This window comes from Scyliorhinus torazame, chromosome 10 (genome assembly GCF_047496885.1).
Source record: "Scyliorhinus torazame isolate Kashiwa2021f chromosome 10, sScyTor2.1, whole genome shotgun sequence".
NCBI lineage: Eukaryota > Metazoa > Chordata > Chondrichthyes > Carcharhiniformes > Scyliorhinidae > Scyliorhinus > Scyliorhinus torazame.
In genome coordinates, this window is record NC_092716.1 from 3,323,132 (window position 1) to 3,343,264 (window position 20,133).

At 53.3% G+C, this 20,133-nt stretch overlaps 1 protein-coding gene across 1 annotated transcript in view; it reads right to left on the reverse strand.

Moving 5' to 3' along the window:
- slc7a10a (solute carrier family 7 member 10a) overlaps nucleotides 1-20,133 on the reverse strand; it is an 820,639-nt gene that overhangs the window by 18,061 nt on the left and 782,445 nt on the right. The window contains 3 exon segments of the mRNA XM_072517756.1: nucleotides 4,523-4,619; nucleotides 9,075-9,178; nucleotides 10,276-10,399. Of these exon segments, the coding sequence (XP_072373857.1) occupies nucleotides 4,523-4,619; nucleotides 9,075-9,178; nucleotides 10,276-10,399 (325 nt within the window).

Here is a 20,133-nt window from a genome sequence, read left to right on the forward strand (position 1 = left end):
ATAGGTGGAAAAAGAGAAATATGACAGTGAGCACCACTTCTCGTATATATCATCAGAGTATAGCTCACACCCTCTGTATATAAGAACTAGGAGCAGGAGTCGGCCATCTGGCCCCTCGAGCCTGCTCCGCCATTCAATGAGATCATGGCTGATCTTTTGTGGACTCAGCTCCACTTTCCGGCCCGAACACCATAATCCCTTTATTCTTCAAAAAACAATCTATCTTTATCTTAAAAACGTTTAATGAAGGAGCCTCTACTGCTTCACAGGGCAAGGAATTCCATAGATTCACAACCCTTTGGGTGAAGAAGTTCCTCCTAAACTCAGTCCTAAATCTACTTCCCCTTATTTTGAGGCTATGCCCCCTAGTTCTGCTTTCACCTGCCAGTGGAAACAACCTGCCCGCATCTATCCTATCTAGTCCCTTCATAATTTTATAAGTTTCTATAACATCCGCCCTCATTATTCTAAATTCCAATGAGTACAGTCCCAGTCTACTCAACCTCTCCTCGTAATCCAACCCCTTCTGCTCTGGGATTAACCTAGTGAATCTCCTCTGCACACCCTCCAGCGCCAGTACGTCCTTTCTCAGGTAAGGAGACCAAAACTGAGCACAATACTCCAGGTGTGGCCTCACTGACACCTTATACAATTGCAGCATAACCTCCCTAGTCTTAAACTCCACCCCTCTAGCAATGAAGGACAAACTCCATTTGCCTTCTTAATCACCTGTTGCACCTGTAAACCAACATTTTGTGACTCATGCACTAGCACACCCAGGTCTCTCTGCACAGCAGCATTTTTAAATATTTTATCATTTAAATAATAATCTCTTTGCTGTTAATCCGACCAAAATGGATAACCTCACATTTGTCAACATTGTATTCCATCTGTCAGGCCCTAGCCCATTCACTTAGCCTATCCAAATCCCTCTGCAGACTTCCGGTATCCTTTGCACTTTTTGCTTTACCACTTATCTTAGTGTCGTCTGCAAACTTGGACACATTGCACTTGGTCCCCAACTCCAAATCATCTATGTAAATTGTGAACAATTGTGGGCCCAACACTGATCCCTGAGGGACACCACTAGCTACTGATTGCCAACCAGAGAAACACCCATTAATCCCCACTTTTGCTTTCTATTAATTAACCAATCCTCTATCCATGCTCCTACTTTCCCCTTAATGCCATGCATCTTTATCTTATGCAGCAATCTTTTGTGTGGCACCTTGTCAAAGGCTTTCTGGAAATCCAGATATACCACATCCATTGGCTCCCCGTTATCCACCGCACTGGTAATGTCCTCAAACAATTCCACTAAATTAGTTATTCACGACCTGCCCTTTATGAACCCATGCTGCGTCTGCCCAATGGGACAAATATCACACCCAGCAGAGTATATCTCACACCGTCTCACACATATCTACCCTAGCCCCACTTAACATTTTTTGGACACTAAGGGCAATTTATCATGGCCAATCCACCTAACCTGCACATCCTTGGACTGTGGGAGGAAACCGGAGCACCCGGAGGAAACCCACGCAGACACGGGGAGAACGTGCAGACTCCGCACAGACAGTGATCCAAGTCTGGAAATCGACCTGGGACCCTGAAGCTGTGAAGCAACAGTGCTAACCACTATGCTACCATGCTGCCCACATCTCACACCCATCAGAGTATATCTCATACTCTCCCTGTACATATCACACCCATGAGAGTATATCTCACACTCTCCCTGTATATCTCACACCCTCCCTGTATATCTCACACCCTCGCTGTATACATCGCGTCCCTGGCTGTGTACACACTTAGTTGTATAAGTTACACCCCTCAATGTAACAGTCTGGCACATCCCACAACCCTCACTGAAACTCTGTGATATAACCCACACACCTCATTGTGATACAGAGTGTGGTGCACACTCAGTACTGACCCTCTGACAGTGCAGCACTCCCTCAGTACTGACCTTCTAATAGTGCAGCACTCCCTGTACTGACCCTCTGACAGTGCAGCACTCCCTCAGTACTGACCCTCTGACAGTGCAGCACTCCCTCAGTACTGACCTTCTGACAGTGCAGCACTCCCTCAGTACTGACCTTCTGACAGTGCAGCACTCCCTCAGTACTGACCCTCTGACAGTGCAGCACTCCCTCAGTACTGACCCTCTGACAGTGCAGCACTCCCTCAGTACTGACCCTCTGACAGTGCAGCACTCCCTCAGTACTGACCCTCTGACAGTGCAGCACTCCCTCGGTACTGACCCTCTGACAGTGCAGCACTCCCTCAATACTGACCCTCTGACAGTGCAGCACTCCCTCGGTACTGACCCTCTGACAGTGCAGCACTCCCTCGGTACTGACCCTCTGACAGTGCGGAGCCCCCTCAGTACTGACCCTCTGACAGTGCAGCACTCCCGCAGTACTGACCCTCTGACAGTGTAGCACTCCCTCAGTACTGACCTTCTGACAATGCAGCACTCTCTCAGTACTGACCCTCTGACAGTGCGGAGCCCCCTCAGTACTGACCCTCTGACAGTGCAGCACTCCCGCAGTACTGACCCTCTGACAGTGTAGCACTCCCTCAGTACTGACCTTCTGACAATGCAGCACTCTCTCAGTACTGACCCTCTGACAGTGCGGAGCTCCCTCAGTACTGACCCTCTGACAGTGCAGCACTCCCTCAGTACTGACCCTCTGACAGTGCGGCACTCCCTCAGTACTGACCCTCTGACAGTGCAGCACTCCCTCAGTACTGACCCTCTGACAGTGCGGCACTCCCTCAGTACTGACCCTCTGACAGTGCGGCACTCCCTCAGCACTGACCCTCTGACAGTGCAGCACTCCCTCAGTACTGACCCTCTGACAGTGCGGCACTCCCTCAGCACTGACCCTCTGACAGTGCAGCACTCCCTCAGTACTGACCCTCTGACAGTGCGGCACTCCCTCAGTTGCACTGGTGTGTCTGCCTGGACTCGTGGCTTAAGTGTCTCAAGTGGGATTGGACCCCCATCATCATGTATCTGAGAGTGTGGGAGTGCCACCCACAGGAATATAGCAATAACTAGCATGAGTGGACCAGCACAGTAGCACCTCACCTCAGTCCTACAAGATTGATCCCTTGTCCCCAAATTATGACCCGTTGTTCTGAACTCCCCCGCATTCGCGAACATTCTTTCTGAATCTACCCTGTCTAATCCTGTCGGAACGTTACAAGTTTCTATGAGATCCCCTCTCAGTCTTCTAAACTCCAATGAATATAATAATAATCTGTATTGTCACAAGTAGGCTTACATTAACACTGCAATGAAGTTACTGTGAGAAGCCCCTAGTCGCCGCATTCCGGCGCCTGTTCGGGTACACAGAGGGAGAATTCAGAATGTCCAATTCACCTCACAGCACGTCTTTGGGGACTTGTGGGAGGAAACCGGAGCACCCGGAGGAAACCCACGCAGACACGGGGAGAACGTGCAGACTCCACACAGGCAGTGACCCAAGCCGGGAATCGAACCTGGGACCCTGGCATTGTGAAGCAACAGTGCTAACCACTGTGCTACCGTGCCACCCAACAGGAATACAATCCGATTTAGTCTCTCCACAAATGACAGTCCCGCCATCCCAGGAATCAGCCTGGTAAACCTTCGCTGCACTCCCTCGAGAGCAAGAACATCCTTCCTCAGATAAGGACACCAAAACTGCTCACAATACTCCAGGTGTGGCCTCGCCAATACCCTAGAATCTGCCCCTTTAATCCTGAACTCCAATGCCCTGTAATAAAGGCCAAGATGACATTTGCCTTCCTAATTGCTTGCTGACATTTCTGCATTCCTTGGACAAGCACAACCAATTCTCTTCGAATATCAACACTTCGGGCTCGATTTGGACAAAGTCCCGAGCGGCAGTGGTTAGCACAGTGGTTAGCATTGTTGCTTCACAGCTCTAGGGTCCCAGGTTCGATTCCCGTCTTGGGTCACTGTCTGTGCGGAGTCTGCACGTTCTCCCCGTGTCTGCGAGGGTTTCCTCCGGGTGCTCCGGTTTCCTCCCACAAGTCCCGAAAGTCCTCGGATGCAATCCATCAGGGCCAGGGACTAATCTGCCTTTGGCCCCATTAGTTTGAGTGAGAGAGTGAGTGTGTGTGAGAGAGACAGAGACAGAGACAGAGAGAGGGGGGGTGGGAGAGAGGGAGGGTGTGAGGAAGAGAAAGAGAGGGGGGAGAGAGAGAGAGAGGAAGAGAGAGTGAGAGAGAGAGAGAGGGAGACGGAGCGAGATTGAGGGAGAGAGAGACAGAGAGAGGGGATGGGAGAGAGGGAGGGTGTGAGGAAGAGAAAGAGAGAGGGGGAGAGAGAGAGAGGAAGACAGGGAGAGAGATAGAGGGAGAGAGAGACAGAGACAGAGAGAGCGTTGCGCTACCCTGTCAACCACAGTTGACATTCAGTTCTAAACAGATATGTGATCGAGATTATTCTGTCAGTTGGCTGGTGTCAGTGGATGTGACGGATGGTGAGCAGAATTTCAATCTTCCTTACGGAGCATAGGAGTGCTGGAATGGGAGTGCAACGTTTCATGTGGATCATCGCAAGTAGACTCGGCAAGTGACCTTCACGAGCTCCTGCGTAACACAGTCTGAAAACAAAAGCCAATTTGAAAGAACACAGCATCAAATCTAGTTAAAAATAAGAATAAAGAGTAAAGCTCCCTCTACACTGTCCCTGCCAAATACTCCCAGGACAGGTACAGCATGGGGTTAGATACAGAGTAAAGCTCCCTCTACACTGTCCCTGCCAAACACTCCCAGGACAGGTACAGCACGGGGTTAGATACAGAGTAAAGCTCCCTCAACACTGTCCCCATCAAACACTCCCAGGACAGGTACAGCACGGGGTTAGATACAGAGTAAAGCTCCCTCTACACTGTCCCCATCAAACACTCCCAGGACAGGTACAGCACGGGGTTAGATACAGAGTAAAGCTCCCTCTACACTGTCCCCATCAAACACTCCCAGGACTGGTACAGCACAGGGTTAGATACAGAGTAAAGCTCCCTCTACACTGTCCCCATCAAACACTCCCAGGACAGGTACAGCACGGGGTTAGATACAGAGTAAAGCTCCCTCTACACTGTCCCCATCAAACACTCCCAGGACAGGTACAGCACGGGGTTAGATACAGAGTAAAGCTCCCTCTACACTGTCCCCATCAAACACTCCCAGGACTGGTACAGCACAGGGTTAGATACAGAGTAAAGCTCCCTCTACACTGTCCCCATCACACACTCCCAGGGCAGGTACAGCACGGGGTTAGATACAGAGTAAAGCTCCCTCTACACTGTCCCCATCAAACACCCCCAGGACAGGTACAGCACGGGGTTAGATACAGAGTAAAGCTCCCTCTACACTGTCCCTGCCAAACACTCCCAGGACAGTTACAGCACGGGGTTAGATACAGAGTAAAGCTCCCTCGACACTCTCCCCATCAACACTCCCAGGACAGGTACAGCACGGGGTTAGATACAGAGTAAAGCTCCCTCTACACTGTCCCCATCAAACACTCCCAGGACAGGTACAGCACGGGGTTAGATACAGAGTAAAGCTCCCTCTACACTGTCCCCATCAAACACTCCCAGGACAGGTACAGCACAGGGTTAGATACAGAGTAAAGCTCCCTCTACACTGTCCCCATCACACACTCCCAGGGCAGGTACAGCACGGGGTTAGATACAGAGTAAAGCTCCCTCTACACTGTCCCCATCAAACACTCCCAGGACAGGTACAGCATGGGGTTAGATACAGAGTAAAGCTCCCTCTACACTGTCCCCATCAAACACTCCCAGGACAGGTACAGCACGGGGTTAGACACAGAGTAAAGCTCCCTCTACATTGTCACCATCAAACACTCCCAGGACAGGTACAGCACGGGGTTAGATACAGAGTAAAGCTCCCTCTACACTCTCCCCATCAAACACTCCCAGGACAGATACAGCACGGGGTTAGATACAGAGTAAAGCTCCCTCTACACTCTCCCCATCAACACTCCCAGGACAGGTACAGCACAGTGTTAGATACAGAGTAAAGCTCCCTCTACACTATCCCCATCAAACACTCCCAGGACAGGTACAGCACGGGGTTAGATACAGAGTAAATCTCCCTCTACACTGTCCCCATCAAACACTCCCAGGACAGGTACAGCACGGGGTTAGATACAGAGTAAAGCTCCCTCTACACTGTCCTCATCAAACACTCCCAGGACAGGTACAGCACGGGGTTAGATACAGAGTAAAGCTCCCTCTACACTGTCCTCATCAAACACTCCCAGGACAGGTACAGCACGGGGTTAGATACAGAGTAAATCTCCCTCTACACTGTCCCCGTCAAACACTCCCAGCTATTACCATCTGAAATGGTGGAGCAGCTTCACGGGGTCATGTTGAACCCCATGCTGTATTCCTGGAGATGTCAGGGCAGCTCTGGTAGGCTGGTGCCTCCAAGTGGAGAAACTGTGGATAGCGGGGATTGGCAGGTTGGAAGGCAGTGGATAGTGAGGGTTGGCAGTCATAGAGTCATAGAATTTACAGTGCAGAAGGAGGCCATTCGGCCCATCGAGTCTGCACCAGCTCTTGGAAAGAGCCCCCTACCCAAGGTCAACATCTCCACCCTATCCCCATAACCCAGTCACCCCACCCAACACTAAGGGCAATTTTGGACACTAAGGGCAATTTATCATGGCCAATCCACCTAACCTGCACATCTTTGGACTGTGGGAGGAAACCGGAGCACCCGGAGGAAACCCACGCAGACACGGGGAGAACGTGTAGACTCCGCACAGACAGTGACCCAAGCCGGAATCGAACCTGGGACCTGGAGCTGTGAAGCAACAGTGCTATCCACTTGTGCTACCGTGCTGCAGGGTTGGAAGGCAGTGGATAGCAGGGCTTGGGGTGGCAGGGGATAGTGAGGGTGGGAGGGAGTGGGTAGTGAGGGTGGGGGGGCTGTGGGTAGTGAGGGTGGGAGAGAGTGGGTAGTGAGGGTGGGGAGGCTGTGGGTATTGAGGGTGTGAGGGAGTGGGTAGTGAGGGTGGGAGAGAGTGGGTAGTGAGGGTGGGGAGGCTGTGGGTAGTGAGGGTGGGAGGGAGTGGGTAGTGAGGGTGGGGAGGCTGTGGGTAGTGAGGGTGGGGAGGCTGTGGGTAGTGAGGGTGGGGAGGGAGTGGGTAGTGAGGGTGGGGAGGCTGTGGGTAGTGAGGGTGGGGAGGGAGTGGGTAGTGAGGGAGTGGGTAGTGAGGATGGGAGGGAGTGGGTAGTGAGGGTGGGGAGGGAGTGGGTAGTGAGGGTGGGAGGGAGTGGGTAGTGAGGGTGGGGAGGGAGTGGGCAGTGAGGGTGGGGAGGCTGTGGGTAGTGAGGGTGGGAGGGAGTGGGTAGTGAGGGTGGGAGGGAGTGGGCAGTGAGGGTGGGGAGGCTGTGGGTAGTGAGGGTGGGAGGGAGTGGGTAGTGAGGGTGGGGAGGGAGTGGGTAGTGAGGGTGTGGAGGCTGTGGGTAGTGAGGGTGGGAGGGAGTGGGTAGTGAGGGTGGGGAGGGAGTGGGTAGTGAGGGTGGGGAGGCTGTGGGTAGTGAGGGTGGGAGGGAGTGGGTAGTGAGGGTGGGGAGGGAGTGGGTAGTGAGGGTGGGGAGGCTGTGGGTAGTGAGGGTGGGAGGGAGTGGGTAGTGAGGGTGGGGAGGGAGTGGGTAGTGAGGGTGTGGAGGCTATGGGTAGTGAGGGTGGGGAGGCTGTGGGTAGTGAGGGTGGGGAGGGAGTGGGTAGTGAGGGTGGGGAGGCTGTGGGTAGTGAGTGTGGGAGGGAGTGGGTAGTGAGGGTGGGGAGGGAGTGGCTAGTGAGGGTGGGAGGGAGTGGGTAGTGAGGGTGGGAGGGAGTGGGTAGTGAGGGTGGGGAGGGAGTGGGTAGTGAGGGTGGGGAGGCTGTGGGTAGTGAGGGTGGGGAGGCTGTGGGTAGTGGGGGTGGGGAGGGAGTGGGTAGTGAGGGTGGGGAGGGAGTGGGTAGTGAGGGTGGGGAGGCTGTGGGTAGTGAGGGTGGGGAGGCTGTGGGGAGTGAGGGTGGGGAGGGAGTGGGTAGTGAGGGTGGGAGGGAGTGGGTAGTGAGGGTGGGAGGGAGTGGGTAGTGAGGGTGGGGAGGCTGTGGGTAGTGAGGGTGGGGAGGGAGTGGGTAGTGAGGGTGGGAGGGAGTGGGCAGTGAGGGTGGGAGGGAGTGGGTAGTGAGGGTGGGAGGGAGTGGGTAGTGAGGGTGGGGAGGGAGTGGCTAGTGAGGGTGGGAGGGAGTGGGTAGTGAGGGTGGGGAGGCTGTGGGGAGTGAGGGTGGGGAGGGAGTGGGTAGTGAGGGTGGGAGGGAGTGGGTAGTGAGGGTGGGAGGGAGTGGGTAGTGAGGGTGGGGAGGCTGTGGGTAGTGAGGGTGGGGAGGGAGTGGGTAGTGAGGGTGGGAGGGAGTGGGCAGTGAGGGTGGGACGGAGTGGGTAGTGAGGGTGGGAGGGAGTGGGTAGTGAGGGTGGGGAGTGAGTGGGCAGTGAGGGTGGGAGGGAGTGGGTAGTGAGGGTGGGAGGGAGTGGGTAGTGAGGGTGGGGAGGCTGTGGGTAGTGAGGGTGGGAGGGAGTGGGTAGTGAGGGTGGGGAGGCTGTGGGTAGTGAGGGTGGGGAGGGAGTGGGTAGTGAGGGTGGGAGGGAGTGGGCAGTGAGGGTGGGAGGGAGTGGGTAGTGAGGGTGGGAGGGAGTGGGTAGTGAGGGTGGGAGGGAGTGGGTAGTGAGGGTGGGAGGGAGTGGGTAGTGAGGGTGGGAGGGAGTGGGTAGTGAGGGTGGGAGGGAGTGGGTAGTGAGGGTGGGAGGGAGTGGGTAGTGAGGGTGGGGAGGGAGTGGGTAGTGAGGGTGGGGAGGGAGTGGGTAGTGAGGGTGGGGAGGCTGTGGGTAGTGAGGGTGGGAGGGAGTGGGTAGTGAGGGTGGGGAGGCTGTGGGTAGTGAGGGTGGGGAGGCTGTGGGTAGTGAGGGTTGTCAGGGGTGAGTGCTCCCGGGGGTGAGTTAATTCCTGAATGGAAGAGATGTTTCTCACCTGGAGGAGGTGAACAGATACCCGTTGATCCCTCCAAATGTTGAGAGAACCACAGACAAGGGCATCACCCACGGCATTGACCCCAGTAACTTCTCCCCAAACGTCTGAGAAAACAGAAAAAAGTAATTAGCGTCTCAATGGCACAGTCATAACCTGGGGTCACAGGTCAGGTATCAGACTGGGGGATGGGGAAGACACACTCCCCACGGACACCCCTCCTACATCCGCTATCAAACCGGAGGGCCATGAACTGGGTGCTGCCTCCTGCAGTAGAGTAGCTGATCTTGTTCTGTTGCATTGAACCTTTTTCCTTTCACTCAACCTTATCGACTGGGTGTGGATCTTTCTGGAACTTATGCACACGCCCCTCACTTCCTCCGAATTCCCAAAGCACTTCAGACCCAGTGGAATTATTGGGGAGCAGTCAGAGACGTTTGTAGTTACAGAGCAAGCTCCCACAAACAGCAGTGCCAGCAGTTATTTATTTTAGAAACGTTGATGGACGAAGGTTATTGGCACCAAGGAGAACTCCGCCCGCTCTTCTTCAAATAGTCATAGTGGAGATGGAGGCCATTCAGTGCATCGAGTTCGTGCTGGCCCACTGTACAGCAATCCAGCCTGTCCCATTCCCTCACTCGAACAGCTATTTTCCTTCCGCTCTTCATCCAATTTCTGTTTGAGATTATTGTTTATTTCCACTCCCTCTGAGACAGCGATTACCCTAGTCCTTAAACCGTCAGCCAATGGGAACATCCTTCCTTTATCTACCTTATCTAAACCTGTCAGGCTTGCGCACACCTCTGCCAAATCACTCCTCAATCCCCTTCACTCCAAGGAGGAGAAATCCAGCTTTTCCAACCTCAAATCCCCCATTCCTGGGACCATTCTGGTAAATCTCCCCCTCAATGTTCCTCACACTCTTCCTGAAGTTGTGGCAAGCTGAACCGGACACAATACCCCAGTTGTGACCTAACCAGAGTTTTGCAAAGGTTCAGCATAATGTGGCTGAGTTTGCAATGCAGGAATTATTTTTCTCAGGGCCATTAACTGTTCCGTCACCATTGCAGGGAGTGAGGGAGATTCAAAACGACAACTGGTGTTTGAGGAACTCATCATGGCCGAATGCTGGACTGGAATAGACCCTCTCTCCATCTGCTGGGAAAACTCCAGCAGAACCGGCAAAGCGGGAAGCTTCACTCACCACAGCTACAGCTCCCGAGTCCAGCAGCTCCTGTGGGTCCATCGCCGTTATGTAGGCCACGTTGGAGAATACGTACACAAAGGTCACCAGGGGAATGGAGATGAAAATGGCACGAGGAATATTCCTGGCAGGAGGATTTTAAAAACATTCAGAGTTATTCCGTAACATCAAGAAAACACAAGGGAAAACAGAATGAAAGAATTTGCATTTCCATAGCTCCCGTTATCGTCTGCGGCGTCAATGAAGTAATTTCGAATCAAAACACAAACAGAAAATGCTGGACAATCTCAGCAGGTCTGGCAGCGTCTGTGGAGAGAGAAGGGAGCGAACGTTTCGAGTTTGGATGAGTCTTTGTCAAAGCTGAGAGAGAACTGGAAATAGGGTCAGCTTAATAGGGCTTGATTCTCCGGGAAGATTTCTAAATGTGGAAGAAAGCGGGAACAGCCGCGAGCTTCCTGGCGTTCGGTACGGTGAGGCCGGCAACGCCATTCAACATTAACTGGCCCACTTAACGAGGCCCCACGGGCTTCTCTCCGCAAATGAAGGTTCGCCAGCCAATTCGCCAGCCCCCCCCCCGCTAACAACGTCAAGCAGCATTTAAACTGCACTTGCCCAGCCAGCCCCGGCCAGTTCACAATAATGGCGTTGAGACGCCCGGCCCCAAGGTTTGGAGACTCAGACTTGGGGAGGCTCCTAGATGTGGCTGACGCCAGGAGGGAGGTCCAGTTCCCCCCAGGGTTCCAGAGGGTGAGCCTGGGATGAAATGGCAGCGGCCGTTAGCTCGGGCATCGTGATCGGGCTGGTTTAGCACAGGGCTAAATCGCTGGCTTTGAAAGCAGACCAAGGCAGGCCAGCAGCACGGTTCAATTCCCGTACCAGCCTCCCCGAACAGGCGCCGGAATGTGGCGACTAGGGGCTTTTCACAGTAACTTCATTTGAAGCCTACTTGTGACAATAAGCGATTTTCATTTCATTTAATTTCACCAGGACAGCCCTCCAGTGCCGCCAGAAAGTCAACGACCTCCACCGGGCAGCACGGGTCAGTTGGCACCACTCCCCTCCCTCCCCCCGAGACCTTTCTGCCCCCACCTGAGAACCCCCCCCCCAAGCCTCCCTTCAACCCCCCTAATTTCAACCCCCCCCCCCCCCAATCACTGTGAACTGCGCGTGCGGCTAACGGTGTCCTCTGTGTCCCTACAGGAGATGTTGTCCCACACTCGCCGGGAGAGGGTCCAGACTGGCGGCGGGGTGCTGGACATCGGAATCCTCACCACCAACGTGGAGCGGGCCCTGGTGATGATGGGAGTGGCCGCGGACAGAGCGATCACCAACGCGGAGGCTGTCGCACGGCGCTGAGGTGAGGATCCACCGGGCCGCAGCCAGATCGACTGTCACACGTGAGTTGTTATTGCCTTAGTGACTGACCCATCCCTCCCACTGACCACATGTCCATTCTCCCACAGGACCTCCAGCCAATGGTGCGGCCCATCCCGGGGTGGTCCCCCCGCCTCCTATGAGACCACCCAGAGGGGAGCTCCGAGGAAGACACGATCGAGGCGTCGCAGCTGTCATCCCCACCCTCCACCAACGCAGATACACACACCTCGGTGGGAAATGTTAGTGGACACAGTCCTGATGTACATCAGGTGGAGGCAGGAAGCCCCAGGCTAGACTGCAGTCGGAGGGCTGCTGGATCCCAGGACCCAGCTGGGCCCCAGCCTGATACAGAACATGTGGAACCCGGAGCTGTGTGGGTTTGAAGTGACATGGAGCCAAACCTGGTACAGGCGGCAGGTCTCGTTCCCGAAAGGACATTAGTGAACCAGATGGGATTTTGCAACAATCGACAATGGTTTCATGGTCATCATTAGACTTTTAATTCCAGATTTTTATTGAATTCAAATTTCACCATCTGCCCCGGAGGGATTGGAACCCGGGTCCCCGGAGCAATATCCTGGGTTTCTGGATTACTAGCCCAGTGACAATATCACTACATCATGTAGTGCAATCTCCATGTACCACCCCAGAATGTAGCTGTCATACACACTCCCCGGGAAATGTGCACACACGGTCATGATCTGCTTGTGGTCACACACGAGCTGAATGTTGAGCCCGTAGGGCTCTCCCAGCTGGCCCGTAGGCCACTCCCAGCTGGCCCGTAGGGCTCTCCCAGCTGGCCCGTAGGCCACTCCCAGCTGGCCCGTAGGGCTCTCCCAGCTGGCCCGTAGGCCACTCCCAGCTGGCCCGTAGGGCTCTCCCAGCTGGCCCGTAGGGCACTCCCAGCAGGGGAGGTGGGACCTCGGTTGAGAAACGAGGCAGACATGTCAGAAGCGGCAGTTTTGAAGGTGGAATCAGATGGGACAGAGGAGGAGAAACTGGGAGCATGGCATGGAGTCCTTGCAGGGAGCAGACTGTGAGGAGCTGTAGTCAAGGTAGCTGTGGGAGTCGGTGGGTTTGTAATGAAAATTGATGGTCAGTCTATCATTGGAAATGGAGATGGGGAGGTCAAGGAAGGGAATTGCCAGAGGTGGACCATGTGAAGGAGAGAGAGGGGTGGAAATTGGAAGGAAAAATCAATGAATTTTTCCAGGTCAAGACGAGAGCATGAAGTCGCCCTGATACAGTCATCAATGTAACAGAAGAGAGTTGTAGGAGAGGGCCAGAGTAAGACTGGAACCAAGAGTGTTCCACATAACCCTAAAATAAAACAGGCAAAAAAACTGGGACCCATGCAGGTCGCCATAGTCACACCTTTTATTTACAGGAAGTGAAACAAGTTCAAGGGGAAATTGTTGAGTGAGAGAATCAGTTCAGTCAGGCGGAGAACTGTGGCGTTGATGGTGATTGTTCAGCTTCAGCTCGAGGAAGAAGTGGAGAGCCCTCAGACCCTCCTCGAGGGGGATGGAGGTACAGAGGGATTAGATGTCCATCGTGAAGAGGTGGAGGTTTGGGCCGGGAAACTTTGAATTGTTGATATGACGTAGGGCAGCAAAGGAAAAGTGAATGTAGGTGTGTGGGAAGAGACTGGACAAGAGGAGAGGTGGAGTCAAGATCGGAACAAATAAGTTCAGGCTGAACCAATGGGCTTGCCAGGGAATTCCTGTTTGTGGAATTTGGGAAGAAGGTAGAAATGGGTTGTGCGGAGTTGGGGATCAATGTGGTTGGAAGCTGATGCGGGAAGATCTGCAGAGGTGATGTGGTCAGTGACAGTCTTGCAAACAATGGATTGGTTTCCGGTAGTGGAGGTCCAGGGGGAGGCAGGAGGAAGTGTCTGAGAGTTGGTGCTCAGCCTCTGCGATTGAAGTCAGTACGCCCGACAACAACAGCCCCGCCCTTGTCAGCGGGTTTGATGAAAAAGTCGGGGCTAGACCTGAGAGAGCGGAGAGCAGCAAAAGTTGAGAAGGAACCAGGTTAGAGTGGGGGAGAAGGGAAGAGAGATTTAGACAGTCGCTGTTGCGCTGACAATTCTCAATGAAAAGGTCAAGAGCCAGTAGGAGGTCAGAGGGCAGGGCCCAGGTTGAGGGAGAATATTGGAGGCAGGTGGAAGGACCCGTTGAACGGAGGAAAGACTCCTGCCCAAAGGAGTGAGCATGGAGGTGGAGGCGATGGAGAAAATGTTCAGCATTGTGCCAAGCCTGAGGTTTATTGAGGTGAGGACGTAATTAAACTGAGTCCTTTGCTGAGCACAGACTGTTCAGCCTCAGAGAGGGGCAGGGCAGGTGATACGGTGACACAGCAAGGGCTGGGATTGGAGGAAGGAATGGGATCCAGAGAGCAGGAAGGGGCGGAGCATCCTCCATTGGCATTGCTGAGCTTGCATTCCTTAACACCTAAATGGAAGAGAAAAAGTTTCTTGTTCAAGCTGCCATGGGGCAGCACGGTATCACAGTGGTTAGCACTATTGCTTCACAGCTCCAGGGACCCGGGTTCAATTCCCGCTTGGGTCACTGTCTGTGCGGAGTCTGCACGTTCTCCCCGTGTCATCATGGGTTTCCTCCAGGTGCTCCGGTTTCCTCCCACAAGTCCAGAAAGACGTGCTTGTTCGGTGAATTGGCCATGCTAAATTGCCCCTAGAGTCCAAAAAAGGGTAGGTGGGGTTACAGGGAAAGGGTGAACATGTGGGGATAGGGTGGAGGTGTGGGCTTGGGTAGGGTGCTCTCTCCCAGAGCTGGTGCAGACTCGATGAGCCAAATGGCCTCCTTCTGCTCTGTAAATCCGATGATTCTATCTATGATGTTGGATGAGATGAAGAGTAAATCGGAATTGGGGATAAGAGCAACTTTGAGAGTGAGTGAGTGGATGGTGCTGGAGGGAGATATTGGGTATGTATGTATGTGGCGCCTGACGCTGAGTGTGAATCTCAGGGTGTGGTGGGGACAGCACTCCAAACAGAGTTATATGTCCCAGAGACACCAGTAATCCTGGGTGGTGTGGTGATCTGCATCACTGTAAATACACAAGGGGTTAATGTAAATACACTAAGATTAAGTCAACACTAGAGGGAGCACCGGAGGCATTATGACATGCAGACATACAGCTAATGAACACATAGAATAGGACATGACCAATGGGCAGTCAAGACAGCCAGAGGTGACGCTACCACAAGGGGGCAACCCATATAAAAGGACAGAGCACACATGCTCTTTCTCTTTCCACAGACGACACTTGGAGAGAAGGACAGGGGCAGATCAGAGCATCACACCCACCGCATGGCTTAGAGCAGACTTGTTAGTTAGACTGAGTTACTATAGCAAGATTAGCAGGAGGGTCGAACTCAAGTAGGAGAATTGTTAACTGTTCAATTAATGTGTTAAACCTATCTCCCAGTCTGAACCTTCCTTTGTCAGAGTGCACATCAAGGAAGCAGCTTATGCTACATGAAGAAGCAGAACACAACGTGGTACCAGTGAGTGCCTGTTGAATCTATATAGTTCAACTCAACAGACCCGTGACTACCAGCAACAGCACCAAGGCAAGATGTTCGAGATTCCGGTTTCTCAGCAGCTCAGGTACCACAGCAATCTCAGTGCCAACTGGCGTGCATTCAAACAGAGATTTGAGATTTACATGGTAGCATCCGACCTAGAAGGCGTGGCCGATGCTGAGAAGATAAAGCTTCTACTCACCATTGTGGGTGAAAGTGCAACAGAAATCTTCAACTCCTTCAGGTACTCCAAAGGGCAGGACGAGAGAGACTTCCAGAAAGTCCTGGACAAGTTTGAAAACTACTGCGAGGTGAACACAAAGAAAATCGGTAAAACTGGCGCCGAGACTCACCACGAGGCACAGGTAGGCTTGCAGCAGAAGCAAACAGCAGTTTTGATTGGCAGCCATCTTGAGAAAGGAGCCGCACATGCGCAGTTCCCCAGACAACGCGAACCGGCAAAACTGTGTTTTGCGCATGTGCGAGAAGCTGTGCATGCGCAGTTGCGCAAAGAGCGCACAGTACAGGAAAAGCGATCTGCGCATGCAGAACCCATTCCTACGCTCTACGTCACAAGCATCATGACATCAGAGGCCCCAGACCACGCACACTTAAAGGGGAAACGCCCGAAAATAGTGAAAGAAAATTTAAAGCCAGAAAACAATTCTTTCACCTGGAACGACAGCACAATGCCTGAACTTCGACCAGTAGCTGAGAGTAGCCTCCGCAGAACCCTGCAACAAGCAGTTAGCACCGCCCTAAGAGATGATATGGTCCTTGAAGATTACGACTCGGAAGATGGCTCATCATTGGATGTGGCGACCTCAGTACCAAATTCGAACCGCAACGAGATGTGTTGTACATTAAAGAATCTGACACAGACATGGATGAGTTCTTCGGATTTGAGGATCCTCAGCCCAGCATAGACGACATCCCGACCCGTGAGTACAGGATTCTGCTGCGGCCTGACGCCAACAGACAGAGAGCGGTACAAGCCCACAGAGAGCGGCCTGACGCCAAGAGACAGAGACAGTACAATCTCACAGAGAGCGGCCTGACACCAAGAGACAGAGAGCGGTACAAGCCCACAGAGAGGGGCCTGACGCCAAGAGACAGAGAGAGCTACAAGCCCACAGAGCGCCCTGACGCCAAGAGACAGAGAGCGGTACAATCCCACAGAGAGCGGCCTGACGCCAAGAGCCAGAGAGCGGTACAAGCCCTCAGAGAGGGGCCTGACGCCAAGAGACAGAGAGCGGTACAATCCCACAGAGAGTGGCCTGACGCCAAGAGACAGAGAGCGGTACAATCCCACAGAGAGGGGCCTGACGCCAAGAGACAGAGAGCGGTACAAGCCCACAGAGAGCGGCCTGACGCCAAGAGACAGAGAGCGGTACAAGCCCACAGAGAGCGGCCTGACGCCAAGAGACAGAGAGCGGTACAATCCCACAGAGAGCGGCCTGACGCCAAGAGACAGAGAGCGGTACAAGCCCACAGAGAGCGGTACAATCCCACAGAGAGCGGCCTGACGCCAAGAGCCAGAGAGCGGTACAAGCCCACAGAGAGCGGCCTGACGCCAAGAGCCAGAGAGCGGTACAAGCCCACAGAGAGCGGCCTGACGCCAAGAGACAGAGAGCGGTACAAGCCCACAGAGAGCGGCCTGACGCCAAGAGACAGAGAGCGGTACAATCCCACAGAGAGCGGCCTGACGCCAAGAGACAGAGAGCGGTACAAGCCCACAGAGAGCGGTACAATCCCACAGAGAGCGGCCTGACGCCAAGAGACAGAGAGCGGTACAATCCCACAGAGAGGGGCCTGACGCCAAGAGACAGAGAGCGGTACAAGCCCACAGAGAGCGGCCTGACGCCAAGAGACAGAGAGCGGTACAAGCCCACAGAGAGCGGCCTGACGCCAAGAGACAGAGAGCGGTACAATCCCACAGAGAGCGGCCTGACGCCAAGAGACAGAGAGCGGTACAAGCCCACAGAGAGCGGTACAATCCCACAGAGAGCGGCCTGACGCCAAGAGCCAGAGAGCGGTACAAGCCCACAGAGAGCGGCCTGACGCCAAGAGCCAGAGAGCGGTACAAGCCCACAGAGAGCGGCCTGACGCCAAGAGACAGAGAGCGGTACAAGCCCACAGAGAGCGGCCTGACGCCAAGAGACAGAGAGCGGTACAATCCCACAGAGAGCGGCCTGACGCCAAGAGACAGAGAGCGGTACAAGCCCACAGAGAGCGGTACAATCCCACAGAGAGCGGCCTGACGCCAAGAGACAGAGAGCGGTACAAGCCCACAGAGAGCGGCCTGACGCCAAGAGACAGAGAGCGGTACAAGCCCACAGAGAGCGGCCTGACGCCAAGAGACAGAGAGCGGTACAAGCCCACAGAGAGCGGCCTGACGCCAAGAGCCAGAGAGCGGTACAAGCCCACAGAGAGCGGCCTGACGCCAAGAGACAGAGAGCGGTACAAGCCCACAGAGAGCGGTACAAGCCCACAGAGAGCGGTACAAGCCCACAGAGAGCGGTACAAGCACACAGAGAGCGGTACAAGCCCACAGAGAGCGGTACAAGCCCACAGAGAGCGGCCTGATGCCAGACCAGTGGTTCACGCACCACGAAGAGTCCCGACTCCGCACAGAAAGTGATGACAGACTCCACAGCGAGACCACTGCACGTATCCACACAGAGAACACGGAAAGACTTCACAGCGGGACCACTGCACGTCTCCACACAGGGAACGATGTCAGACTCCACAGAGAGAGCGATACAAGCCTCCACAGCGAGCTCGTTGACAGACTCCACGGTGGAAGCAACGCAAGACTCCAAAGCGCAGTCCTTGCATGAACAAGACCATGAAGGTCTCGCAACCTTATCTGAGCAAGCAGCAGACGATGCAAGTCTGCCACGCTCAAGTGCACAGCAAGACGACTATGACAGGCTACCCAGATTATTTGAGCCACCAGAAGAAGACTCTGACAGTCTACCCAGCTCATCTAACCAACAAGGAGACACTGAAGGTCTACCCACTGTATGTGCGACAAGTGACAAAGGCTTCACAATTCCCATACAAGATGTGCAACATTTCAGCGGGACTGACAGACCTCAGCTAGTATGTACAGAGGCACTCGACGATCAAAGTGAGGTTACTAGTCACTCCAGTGACACCACGTTAATTCAAACCTCATCCACTCGAGCCTCTCCACAAAAAACTGCATTCCTGAACGTTTTGACTCCGGATGGGGAGCATCAAGACACCTCAGATGATTCAAGTGAACCTGAAATGACTCCGGACGGGGAGTGTCAAGAAACCAAAGCTGATTCAGGTGAACCAGAAAGGACTCCAGACGGGGAGCATCGACAAGCCAAAGATGATTCCAGTGAACTGGACATGACTCCAGACGTGGAGCTCCGCGGAATCAAAGACAAAATGCTCAATGAAACAGCAGATGCCACAAAGGACACTGACACCAGTAACTTTGTGAAGGACTCGAATTCTCCACTCGGTGTGGTCATTGAGCGCAACGAAACCTACGAAAACAACAACAAAGACAACAACAAGAAGCGTACCAAAGGCACTAACGTCAACAACAAGCACGACAAAAACAACAACACTGGAACAACGACTGGTACGACATGGTACAACTCTGCCAATGCAGGACACTGTCACAGCACAGCTCCTGACACTGGCACGAGTACAGACATACCCTGGCATGGCAGCACATTTCACCCATTCAACTTTGCTCCACTACAAACACGCAAACCAGCTTCCAAGGCAGCTGACATACTGCATCAATATCGCAATCACAAGAAGCAGTCCAGGTCGGACAACACAGATGACATACTGCGTCGCTACCACAAGCATAGAAAAAAAAAGAGTCCAAATCAGACATCAAAGTGATTTGACCATTTGAACACCTCCTGATGACTTCTTGGTTCCTGAAGCACAGGGACACTGACGGCGTTCACAAGGAAATGACAACATCAACATCGCCACTTCATCAACAAAAGAAGAAAGCCACTCGACTGTACCGATTCATAAATTTTGGACTCATAAATATTACTTGGTATTGTATAATCATCACTGTCATCATGACTTGTACATGTCATCACTTAGCCACCTATTTTGTTCAATTTTCTTTAACACTGTACAGAAAATATGTAACATGAAAAAAGGGGGGATGTAGTGATATGCATCACTGTAAATACACAAGGCGTTAATGTAAATACACTAAGACTAAGTAAACACTAGAGGGAGCACCAGACACATCATGACATGCAGACATACAGCTAATGAACACATAGAATAGGACACGACCAATGGGCAGTCAAGACACCCAGACGTGACATTACCACAAGGGGGCAACTCTTAGAAAAGGACAGAGCACACATGCTCTTTCTCTGTCCACAGGCGACACTTGGAGAGAAGGACAGGGGCAGATCAGAAGCATCACACCCACCACGTGGCTTAGAGCAGACTGGTTAGTCAGACTGAGTTACTATAGCAAGTTTAGCAGGAGAGTCGAACTCAAGTAGGAGAATTGTTAACTGTTCAATAAATGTGTTAAACCTATCTCCCAGTCTGAACCTTCCTTTGTCAGAGCATACATCAAGGAAGCCGCTTATGCTACAGGAAGAAGCAAAACACAACAGGTGGATTTGAAACATAAGTGAGAAACCATGTAGGGTAAATCAGAGACAGGGACAGTCGCTGCCGAAGGATATGTGGAGGCGGAAGTGAGTTTTGGTAAACACCGACTCAAACATCAAGAGGGAAATCTGATCCTACAGCAGCACTCCATCAGTACTGACACTCTGACAGTGCAGCACTCCCACAGTACTGACCCTCTGATAGTGCAGCACTCCCTCAGCACTGACCCTCTGACAGTGCAGCACTCCATCAGTACTGACCCTCTGACAGTGCGGCACTCCATCAGTACT